General features: G+C 40.4%; 1 protein-coding gene across 1 annotated transcript; it reads right to left on the bottom strand.

Moving 5' to 3' along the window:
• Positions 1–205: 205 nt before the first annotated feature.
• On the bottom strand, positions 206–8,441 carry pax4 (paired box 4). The gene is made up of 8 exons (XM_072673843.1): positions 8,373–8,441; positions 6,684–6,808; positions 6,058–6,273; positions 5,695–5,764; positions 5,378–5,527; positions 4,636–4,718; positions 1,434–1,506; positions 206–534 (listed from the first exon to the last, which is right to left on the bottom strand). Exons 1-8 carry the CDS (start codon positions 8,404–8,406, stop codon positions 206–208), a joined length of 1,080 nt encoding a protein of 359 aa, XP_072529944.1. The 5' UTR covers positions 8,407–8,441.
• Between the last annotated feature and the right edge of the window lie 3,676 nt (positions 8,442–12,117).

Raw genomic sequence — 12,117 nt, 5'->3', positions numbered from 1 at the left:
TTGATAATTCATAACTGCCTGCTATGTGTAAAAGTGCACAACAGAGAACTGACCTTTGGTTTGAAAGCTACTTTTTTGCTTTGCTGCCCCCTGCTGTTACAAAAGCAGACTTATTCTGAAAACATAAAGAAATGTCTTGAAATGTCTCTATAACCCTCAAAGAGTTGCCATAAATATGTCATCTCTCCTCAGGAATTCCTCCCTGTCAAATATACTGCCCAGTGAATGAAGGATGAGCCGCCCATTCAGTGAAATGAGCCGGCCTGTATCCGCTTTCTTCCTCTCTGTGCTGGGAGCGGAGCATGTTCGCCTCATGCAAGCGATGATCCAACAGGAAGCTTGTTTTCATATTTGAGCTGCAATGAGCCAGTGAGAGTGTGCTGGTTTCAGTATTTTGGGCCACTGGAAAAGAAGCCAGTGAACTTCTGCTATCCAAATGACTCGCCACAGGCAACGCTGTTCTCTCGCAGAGCCAGTTAGCCGACAGAGAGTTAGCAACAGCTGCACTTCCTAGAGAATGAGACGGCACCAGACCTGTGGAAGAGTCTAATGATTTTATCCCTAGACAGCTGTATATACAAATGTGAATTATACAAATGTGACTGGTAAATGATATGGCATTGATACAATAATCTGTTTTATCCTGTTGTTTTTCTAGCTGTAATAAATGCACCTTAAAGAAATACATGGGTCTTAAACTGATCAACTGGACAAGAACATAGACAGATATTTGTCAGTTCACTGAAAGGAAGTTCCAGGTTATAAAATTTTTTACACCCATTTTGGTGGACTGCATGTAGGCTGTGTTTACCTTGGATATAAACATGCCCAGCACATATAAAAAGTAGTCAGACAGAAAAAACCTTGACCACAGTCAAACTGTTAATACACTGTGTGTTCTACTGTATGTCTGCATACGATTACTCAATTACTGACCAGCACTCACTAGCAGGTGAGAAGATTGGTCCACCATTTCAGGCGATTCACTTCCTAATATTTTGCAGCGTGTAATACGCTGGTAGTTTCAGTGAGAAACCATGTTTGCAGTATTTTACTGTAAACAGAAAGCATGTATGTGTTGATGGTCTGGTCAGACTGGGGGCAGGTTTTTGTGAGTACTGTAAATAAAAAGTATATCCAGATACACGTTAGTGCAAGGGTCTAAACTAGCTCTTACTGTTCCCTAAACTCTAATCCAACATAAGGCCATCAAAAGGTGTCTAATTTAATGGTGCATATAAAGCACCTATCTAGAGAGTATCTATGAGTCCTTTTACATCTTTTGTGCAACAGAGAGAACCTAAATCTGGGATGTGAAACACATCAGTGCTACACAGATCAAATCACATACAGCGATATTGATATTTTTCTATTTATCTTTACATTGAGCACAACATGAAGAATAAAGAGGATTAAAAGGTAGTAAAACCTACCATGTGAGGGCCAGCTAATCTCTCCTGTCTTCATCTCCCGTCTCATTTTTGCTCGTCTGTTTGAGAACCACACCTTAAGGATGCAAAAACATGCCATTTATTGCTCAACACGTATTGAAAGACTATATATGTATATATGACTGTATATCCAAATGTTTGTGGAATGGAACTAATGAATGCATTCAGCTGCTTTAAGTTACACCCATTGCTGACAGATGTGCAAATGCATACACACAGCTTGTCTAGGTCCTGTAGAATAGAATAAAATATTACTCTCTGGAGCAGATAAACATGAACCTATTGGCACCATGCCTAATGCCAGGCATGGGCTGGAGGTCCATCCAGTATTTTTGAGATTAAAAGTGGGGAGGAGATGGGGTGGTGATCATCCAATGTCCTGACTCCACTAATGCTCTTGTGGCTGAATGCAATCAAATCCTCACAGCAATGCTCCTCCAAAATCTAGTAGAAAGTCTTCTCTGGACGGTAGAGACAGTAACTCTGACAAAAGCAGCATAAACTCTTTTTAATACCCTTGAAACAGTGAATGAGCAGGTGTCCCAATACATTTGTCCATATAGTATACATATTACATGTTACATGATGTCAGCCATGGAGAGCAGGTGACACAGATCAGTTGATGGGTTGCCAACACTTTCTTGAACATTTTTCCAGATTCCTTTCCTGCAACAAGCCTTGCGGCCAGTCGAATACCCAGAAGAAACCCAGTGGCACAATTATATAGGTGCACTAAAGTGTTTGTAGGAAAGGAATAGGAAGAAACGCTCATAGTGGCCCTCCCTACTTGCAACCCATCAACCCATCGGCAATGCAGTGTAAAATAATTTATCCAACTGTTCAGCAATATCATCCTAAAAAATATTCATTTGTTTTTGAGAAATGTCTTAACATAAAGTCTGACAGATTCACGATGGGTTTTCAGATTCATGACGCAGAACTGTTCACAGCAATTAACCGCAGCTTTTATTATGATGAATCCCATCGCTCTCATAAATTGAACAAATCCCAAATAAGAAAACATTGGTAAATGCCTGAATCGAACTGACTATCTGAACCAAATGACAGGCTACTGTGACAGTTATAATGGTTACAGGAGGTACGCGTCACAACACACAGTGTATTGCACCCCGCTGTGTATGAGGCTGTGTACCCTTGTCCACCGCAGGCCACAGTGGACACATCTGAACTGGACATTCGAGCAACAAAAGAAGGTTGCCTGGTTCAATGAGTCTAGTTTTTACATCATGAGGACAGTAATATTCCTATGGTAATGATGGAACCCACCTCGCAACGTTTTGGTGCCAGATACCACACGGCACTCACAGAGTGAGCTGTTTTTTCGCCATGTGACATACCAAAAGCATATCAGGCAGATAATGTTCTATCGCCCTCCTCCAGCTTGCAGTACACAGGCAACACATCCACAGCTTGGTACAACGATGTACTTCCAGAATGAGGAAAACAATGTACAGTGGGGGAAAAAAGTATTTAGTCAGTCACCAATTGTTCTCCAAACTTAAAAAAATGAGAGAGGCCTGTAATTGACATCATAGGTAGACCTCAACTATGAGAGACAAAACGAGAAAAATAATTCTGAAAATCACATTACACATGATTTTTAAAGAATTTATTTGCAAATAATGGTGGAAAATAAGTATTTGGTCACCTACAACCAAGCAAGATTTCTGGCTGTCACAGACCTGTAACTTCTTCTTTAAGAGGCTTCTCTGTCCTCCACTCATTACCTGTATTAATGGCACCTGTTGGAACTCGTTAACAGTATAAAAGCCACCTGCCCACAACTCAAACAATCACACTCCAAACTCCACTATGGTGAAGTCCAGAGAGCTGTTGAAGGACACCAGAAACAAAATTGTAGACCTGCACCAGGCTGGGAAGACTAAATCTGCAATAGGCAAGCAGCTTGGTGTGAAGAAATCTACTGTGGGAGCAATAATTAGAAAATGGGAGACCTACAAGACCACTGCTAATCTCCCTTGATCAGGGGCTCCACGCAAGATCTCAGCCCGTGGTGAGCAAGAACGGTGAGCAAACATCCCAGAACCACACGGGGGGACCTAGTGAATGACCTGCAGAAAGCTGGGACCAACGTTACAAAGGCACACTACGCCGCCAGGGACTCAGATCTTGCAGTGCCAGACGTGTTCCCCTGCTTAAGCCAGTACGTATCCAGGCGCGTCTGAAGTTTGCTAGAGAGCATTTGGATGTTCCGGAAGAGTTTTGGGAGAATGTCTTATGGTCAGATGAAACCAAAGTAGAACTGTTTGGTACAAACACAACTCATTGTGTTTGGAGGAGAGTGAATGCTGAGTTGCATCCAAAGAACATCATACCAACTGTGAAGCATGGGGGTGGCAACATCCTGCTTTGGGGCTGTTTCTCTGCAAAGGGACTAGGACGGCTGGTCTGTGTACATGAAAGAATTAATGGGGCCATGTATTGTGAGATTTTGAGTGCAAACCTCCTTCCATCAGCAAGGGCACTGAAGATGAAACGTGGCTGGGAATGTGAAATGTAGCTTTCAGCATGACAATGATCCCAAGCACACTGCCAGGGCAACAATGGAGTGGCTTCGTAAGAAGCATTTCAAGGTCCTGGAGTGGTCCAGATCACAACCCCATAGAAAACCTTTGGAGGGAGTTGAAAGTCTGTGTTGTCCGTTGACAGCCCCAAAACATCACTGCTCTAGAGGAGATCTGCATGGAGGAATGGGCCAACATACCAGCAACGGTGTGCGCCAACCTTGTGAAGACTTACAGAAAACGTTTGACCTCTCTCATTGCCAACAAAGGATATATAACAAAGTATTGAGATTAACTTTTGTTATTGACCAAATACTTATTTTCCACCATTATTTGCAAATAAATTCTTTAAAAATCAGACAAATCAATGTGATTTTCAGATTTTTTTTCTCATTTTCTCTCATAGTTGAGGTCTACCTATGATGTCAATTATAGGCCTCTCATCTTTTTAAGTGGGAGAACTTGCACAATTGGTGACTGACTAAATACTTTTTTCCCCACTGTATGTATAGCGTACCTTGTGCTCCATTAAAAGCCTGTTCACATGAAGACTTTCTCTCCACTTTCTGGGATAATTTTGGATGCTTTTATTATTCTAAACATAGATTGTGTGCATTGTAGTTATTGTGGAACTTTACCTTTATGGTGTCTTGCGATAGATTAGTGTCTGTAGACAGCTTCTCTCTTGCAAACAAATCTGGATAATGCCCATGGAGAAATTCTGAAATAATTCAAAGTAGAATGCTCAAACGTGTATGTGTGTGTGTATATATATATATATATATTGTGTGTGTGTGTGTATATATATATTATATGTGTGTGTGTGTGTGTGTGTGTGTGTGTATGTGTATATATATATATATATATATATATATATATATATATATATATATATATATATATATATATATATATATATATATATATATAATTTTTTTTTTTTTTTTTTTTTTTTTTTTTTTTTTTTTTTTTGGTGGAATAGTTAGGTGAAAAATCAAATGACCATGATTTATCCCTTATTCAAAAGCAGTTGTTCAGTCAAGTGCTTCTTTAGTTTTGAGCTGATGATGGTAGGATAATGTTGCTAACACCCATTGAACAAGGACTTGATTTTAATCTCTATTTGGTAAATATGGCTATCCGTGTTATAAATTTCAGCTCTGTGAAAGTTTTGAGCAGGTTTCTCTGCATGTATTTATATAGATGACATGGGTGACAGTCTAAGTCCAGTGTTAGCCTTGCACCTTCTGTTCTGACCTAAAAAAGCACATGCCAGATTTCAAACATGTCTTGTGAAATCATGGTCATTGGATTTTTTGTTGAACTATATCTATAAACAATGTAAGCAATAACAAAACAAAATAAAACAAAATGAAGCACCTTTCTCTAATATTTTGCATTGTTCTGGGCTGAAATTTGTCCTGTTGCGCTGCTGAATGTTTGGAGAGTTGTTGGCCGCCGGCTGCTTATCCATTTCACCCAAAGTGAAGAAATTCTGCCTCTCCTCACCTATTTTATCAGAACTATTCCCTGCATGGAAGGCAGTCATTTATTCACTTGTTTTGTTCATTCATTTATGTGTTTTTGAACTATCTATGGTTAGTTAAAACTAACTGTGACTTGCCTTTATATTATGACCTACAAAAAGGCATACAACTTTTGTTACCTGTGCCCGAGGGTTGTCCTAAGTGTATTACCTTCACATGTGGTTTTTGCAGTGTCCTGGTTATGCTGAAGCTTCTTTAGAATGCGGTTAATAGACGACACCTGCAAGAATAGAAAGGGATCACGTATCTACATCCTGCACAACAATTCTTTATCAGCAAGGAAAGCGTGAATCACTGTGGATTTTTAAAGGCTTATACATTCATATTCATTTAAGATAATAAATCAGTGTGATCAGCATGTGCTATTCATTTATCAATGACTTTCATCGCCACACAGTAAAATCTCCAGTGCTTAATAACTTTATCTGAGTCTATGTGGACACTAGTGGACACTTTCAGTGAGAGTATCACTTATATTAAGCCTACAGAAATGTACAAAGGCACGTAACTCACGCTAGGAACTTTGTCAGCTCTGCAAACACGCTCTGCTGAGAGCTTCTCACGGATCTCCCAAGCGAAGAGTGATGGGCTGATGCACTTGTACCGGGCAATGGTGGAGATAACCTGAGGCGTAAGGAGGCGTGGTCTGCTGCCTCCTGTGGATTTGGGCCCCATAAGGCCAGTTCGCCAGTACCAGCGCAGTATCTTGCTGACGCAGCCGCTGGACACCTGCACATCGTGCTCTGTTCAATGCTGTGCAATTAACCTCTTAAACCCAAGGTTTATTATTCAGTTATGAATCCTTGGAAACTATACTTACTACACTACACTATACTTTTGGTAACTGTTTGTTTTAGCATATCTTGTGGAGTCCCACAGGGTTCAATTTTATGGCCTATAAAACTAATGTTAATTATGACAGTAATGTAGAAAATTGAGAAGTGTGGGCTGACATACAGGGTCATCATTGTCCAAAAAAACATGTATCTTCAAAATGGTTATTAACATTCACACAACAAAAAAAGGTAGCTGCTGTGTTCAAATAATGCAAAAAACAAAAAATTGGGGGAAAGGAGACTGTTGTTTTAGACAGTAACAAACTGCACAAGGCAAGCATGCTTCATGAGTACAAGTCCTACCTTAAGGATTCTGGAGATGTGGCATGGACGCACACCCTCTGATGCCAGCTTGATCATCATCCTCCTTGTGTGTGCAGGCAGGGGCCGTCCATTCAGAAACCTCCCACCAAGCTGATTCAAGCTGCCTTGCTCAGAGATAGGAAAGGGCATACAGAAAAAAATGCAGGATACGTTCAGGTATTGTAAGGCATTTCCTAGTATGGGAAAAGTAAATTCTCACTCAACATTTTTTATTGTTTCTAATCACAGTATTTTCTTATCTTACAAATAAACTGTTTCTTTTCTAAATAAATTATTTCTTTTTAGAACAGATCACATTATTTTGGAATACTGAAACCTCAACATTGTTTGGAATACACAGTTTGTCTGATAGCCAATGATATCTGATTATCAATAATAATACTAATTATTATTAGTAGCATTATTATTATTATTATTATAACATAGATCTGGACCATTTGTAGCTTAAAATTAGTTTTTGGAAATATTTAATGATACACACAGACTAAAAAACTGTTTGTCATGTCATTACTGTTTTAAATATTATTTTAACAAAAGCAATGGCATTAGACCAGAGTCCCATGGTGGATGCTATAACCTGACAGTGTTTGGCTCCCCAGAGTAAGAACATCCAAAAAAGAAATGCAAAAAGGCATATTTCAAAGAAACACTGGACTCTTTTCTGGCTGCTGGTGGCCAGACCACTAAAATGTTATTTTTATGCAGATATAAAATTAAGTGTTGAACTGAATTTTAGCTTCATGTTTCTTTCCCTTTCTGATAACAAATGAGCAAAAAAAATCTGGATCATCATATTACTTTCTCTGTGACTTGACTTTTTGCCATGTTCCCCACATCATATAATCTAACAGATTATAAAAAGCCTAAAATAATCCACTACTCAGATGCGAAAATCAAAAAACAAAACTTTCTTAGGAAAAGCTTCTCAAAGGCTCTGTTGTTTAAAACCATATCATTTTATTTGTACTAATCTTGTGGATCATCTTTACTGTAACAAAATGGACACATGCTGACCCTTCAGAGGACATATTTAAATGATGATGCGCATGCATATGGCTGATCTGCGTGTCTGTTGAAGAACTTCTCAATCTAAAACTGAGCAAGTTCTTTATATTTTAGACAACTCGAACTCCAGATTTTGGATATGGGTTTGGCAACTCTGATGACAATAATTTGTTATTTTTAAAAAATGCAATCATAAATGATGACATATGACAGAAATCATGCAAACAACAACAACACAACAACTCCTGCCCCTCTTTGCAAATAAATTACTGGTAAGGTGCGACTGAGGAAACATTAACCATTATTCATTTCGACTTTTACTTTAACTACTAATTCTAGCTATATCTATATCTAACTATATTCAGCCTTTGTTTTATGATTTTATAACGTGAACATAATTTGCCTCACATTGTTAGCTAGCTAGCTAGCTCTGTCATTTTCCTACACTCACCCAGAAACGCCCTGAGCCCCACCAGTTTAGCCTATAGTCTCCCACTTTATCAATATTTACCCTCCCTGTAAACCAAACCTTTCGCAAAACAGAACTTAAACAACACAGAAATCCTTCAGTTCGTCTATTCATTACAGTAACCGTTATTTTTTGACATCTGTCCTTAGTTATCTATGAATAAGCTCACAAACGTGCATGAACGCGATGCTAACCTTCGTGCGTCAGACCCACTTCAGTGCCGCACATCCCAGTTTGTCTGCCGTGTGCACCCAGTTTTCTGCTGTTTTCTCTTCTTCGAGTCCCCTGTTTTTATTCTCTTTTAAATACTGAAGTATCCATTATTTACAATATTTGAATATTCGACTGTACTTTATAATAAAATCAGTAAACCGCCGGTCACTCTCTCACCAGCGTTTCCTGAGCGCTTCTAGTCAGTGCGGCTCAGTGCGCGCGACTCCTCAAATACAGCGGCGCGCGCCCGTGGCTGTGACGTGGCACGCGCGGATTGGCTGAGCGGGAAGCGGGTTCTGAACACACTTCACTCCCAAACAGAAACGCTCCTCTGTAGCACCCAGGACGCAGCAGCGCTGCCTTGTTGGAGATTTATAGAGATCAAAAACAATAAATCTACAATTTATCTATTGTACAATCTACAATAAGAGCCATTTAAGCATTGAAAAGGTTATTTGAGTTTAGTCTATATATACGTCTCTATATAAGTATTGCACTTACTAAAGAACCCTTGAAGAACCTCAGTTTTAAAGGTGGACGATAAGTAGAATTACTTAAGTAAAACCAGTACATTAAAACATTTTAGATGAATAAAAAAAAAAAAAAAAAAAAAAAAAAAAAAAATATATATATATATATATATATATATATATATAAATTATATAGGCCAGATTTGTCATTGTAAAATACCACAGATACAGGTCAAACCAGGTCAAACCAATCACATAGAGAAAAACACACTCACTGCTAATGGCAGAGATGCAAGTTGTGAAGCTGTGAAGAAAATGACTCTCGGTATTGTGGCTTCATATTCATCTTATGATGTAAAATTCTAGTTGCTCTACCTTATGAGTCCTTATGCGTTTGTATTGTGTAATTGAATAAGTATGTATAACACTGGGCTTCTATATAGTACACTTTTTAAAAACGGGTTCCTCCTGGGGTCGTTGGTAAATGGAATGGTTATATATATATGTTACATGTTCTTTGCCTGGTTTTTGCTTTGTTGATTTGTGAATACACGTTATAAATAGTTCTTTAAAAGTGTCTATATAGCATCAAATAGGGCTCCGCTAGTTTTATAAACCTTATGCAGAACTCTAGAAGCCCTTTTGCTTTTAAAAAATGGTGCTATGAAAAGGTTCTTTTGAAGAAGCATCTACAGCATCTTCTTGGTTGCTCTTGTAACTGAAGAATCATTTAACCAAAAAGCCTCCGAATAGTTCTCCAACCTCCAGGGCCTGAGCAGAGTGGAAATGCAATGCAGCTCATCCTTGTAGTATTAAAGGACATTTTCACACACCTCCTGTAGAGTGGTGGAAGTGTTCTTCTCCACACGTTTCCCAACACAGTCCCACAAGTTCCCAATGCCCGTTGTTCATGACGTCACCTGAACTTCCTCACGCCTTTATCAGAATGACCACTGTTTTGGGGTGTTCAGAAATTGGGGAGTTCTGAAGGGCAGGCATGACTGGGTGGGGATAGACCACTGGTTTATCTGCCACGGGTTGTGGGTTCGATACCCATGTCTGCACACTTAGGCCCTTGAGCAAGGCTTTTAACCTTCTCTGCTCTAGTAATGCACCATATGATGGCTGACTCCAGCTCTCTAGGTTTGGGTATGAGAAGAATGATGTGAGATAAAGGTACTTCATTTAGGAATTCTGCCTTTTTGAAATCTGCATGTAAACTGCAGTAAAAGAGGGCATGGTCACCCTACCTCAGCCTACTCCATCACCAGATCAAGTCATTATTGGTGGATCTCCGTTACAAAAGTAGGACTGGTCCCTTCACAAACACACCCAAAACAGCTGCTCAACATCAGCGTGTGAACACCGGAGCAATAGCATCAGCCGAGAGCTGTCAACACGGTGTACCACTTGCTAAACCATACATAGCCATAGCACAGAGTTTGTGGACCCCAGGCCCCAGCGTGTGCAGGTGGTCACGTGACCGGAGCATCCTTACGTAGCAGGGCTGAGGGTGGCTCATGCTAGGCTAATCACATCGAGTTTCTTCTTTTTTTTTTTTTAAACAAACATTTGAAAATCTGTTCTAAAGACGACTGCCATATGGTAAAGTGCTTTTGATAAATCATAAATCCATCATCCGGCCCTCTTTTATTACATTTTCTTTCAAGCATGAGCAAATAAGAGCCGGAGGGGGGCGAGCGTGGAACAATTGGCTTTTTTTTTATTTAGAAAAAAATACGGAGGCGTAAAACCCTCACAGATGTCCCTTGTCCAGCCCAGCAGATAAAATGCGCTGTAAACGTTTCAGAGGAAATATTTGGTGAGCAAATATTAGCGAGAGAGAATCCACGCGAGCCTCGTGTTTAATGACTAATTGGGCATCATTAGGTAAATCCACACGGATCGAAGGCTGTGAGAATAAAGGTTGGAATTTAAAATGCCATATGGCCCAAATTACACATTAACTCCTGCTTACAGCACACGGTCATATTCGTGAGCGTAGACCCTTTGTGTTATATAGCTGGGGGGGCGGGGGCGGGGGAGGGGGGTTTGGTGTCAGCCCTGAACGCCAGCATCTCCATGCCAACGAGAAGTCAAGACAAAAGGGTTCCCGGCTATATTGCTTCACAATGCACATCAAACACTAGCCCGGGAGGCGAGCTTTATTAAAGACGCTACTCTCGTACACGGTGTTTGTAATCCTGCCCGCGGTTAGCATGAATGAACCCCCGTGTTAAACCTGGTCAGTGCGCAAAAGCTGTGGGGCACTCGTTGTGCCAGGCTGGCGTGAATAAAGACGCCGGGGTTGTTCCGAGATGTAACGCAGCAGAAATGTTTTATGGTGCCTGAGGAATGCGTTGTGCCGCCTCGTGGTCTCGGTCGCTGGCGTTAGACAGTTGCATTACACTCGCGTAAAAAGCTCTCCAAGTGCGCACAGACGCGTCGGCTCCGGAGACAGCGCTTTGTCGTCACACGAGGCGTTTAACCCTTTTAAACCCGCGTCTTCTTCCATACATGTGTGAGCGTGTGGACCTTACTCCTTGGACAGCCCCATGCCAAACTGCAGGCTCTGTCTTCTCAGACAATGTTTTGGAAAAAGGTGAGTTTGAGCTTGGAGGACGTGTAAGGTTTCCTATTGATCACAGTTGTAACCAGTTGGAGGAGTCAAACCATCCACCAGTACAAATAATAATAATAATAATAATAAAGTCTTTGTAGTCCTGCAGTACATTAGCAGCATTTGATGGCTCATCACATTCAGACGCAGGGCAAAGTATGCCTCATAAGGATGTTTGATTTGGCCCACCAGAATAGAACCTTCTCAGCTAATCAGAGAACACATTTTTATTCTGCATATGGTGGAAATTCCTGGGTTCATTCTATATTTTCCTCAATTTCCATGTTTCTTCTTAAGCATGTTTGGTTCCCAGCCAACCAGAAACATTGCACATCTGCACTTTGCACAGCTCTCCCCCCCCCCCCACCCCCCTCCAAGATAAAACGCTTAGGCGGCAGCCCTGTCCTAGCAGGTCCAAAACCACAGATATTATTATTATTATCAGCTAAAGCAAATGTGAGCTACTGTTAATCCACCAGACAGGACTGTGCACATCTCCTGTGAGTATGTTAGAATATCGATGATGAATATCAACTCTATAAAGGTTATATGTAGGCAGAGTGGTAGTTGTTGCTGAATTCTGAAAGTCTTACTGATTTTCTATCAGAGATCCAGTGCAGACATTGCCTGTCTCAG

Source organism: Salminus brasiliensis, chromosome 2, assembly GCF_030463535.1.
Source record: "Salminus brasiliensis chromosome 2, fSalBra1.hap2, whole genome shotgun sequence".
Classification (NCBI taxonomy): Eukaryota; Metazoa; Chordata; class Actinopteri; order Characiformes; family Bryconidae; genus Salminus; species Salminus brasiliensis.
The sequence above is the reverse complement of the archived record's forward strand: the minus strand, read 5'-3'. Positions and strand labels throughout refer to the sequence as shown.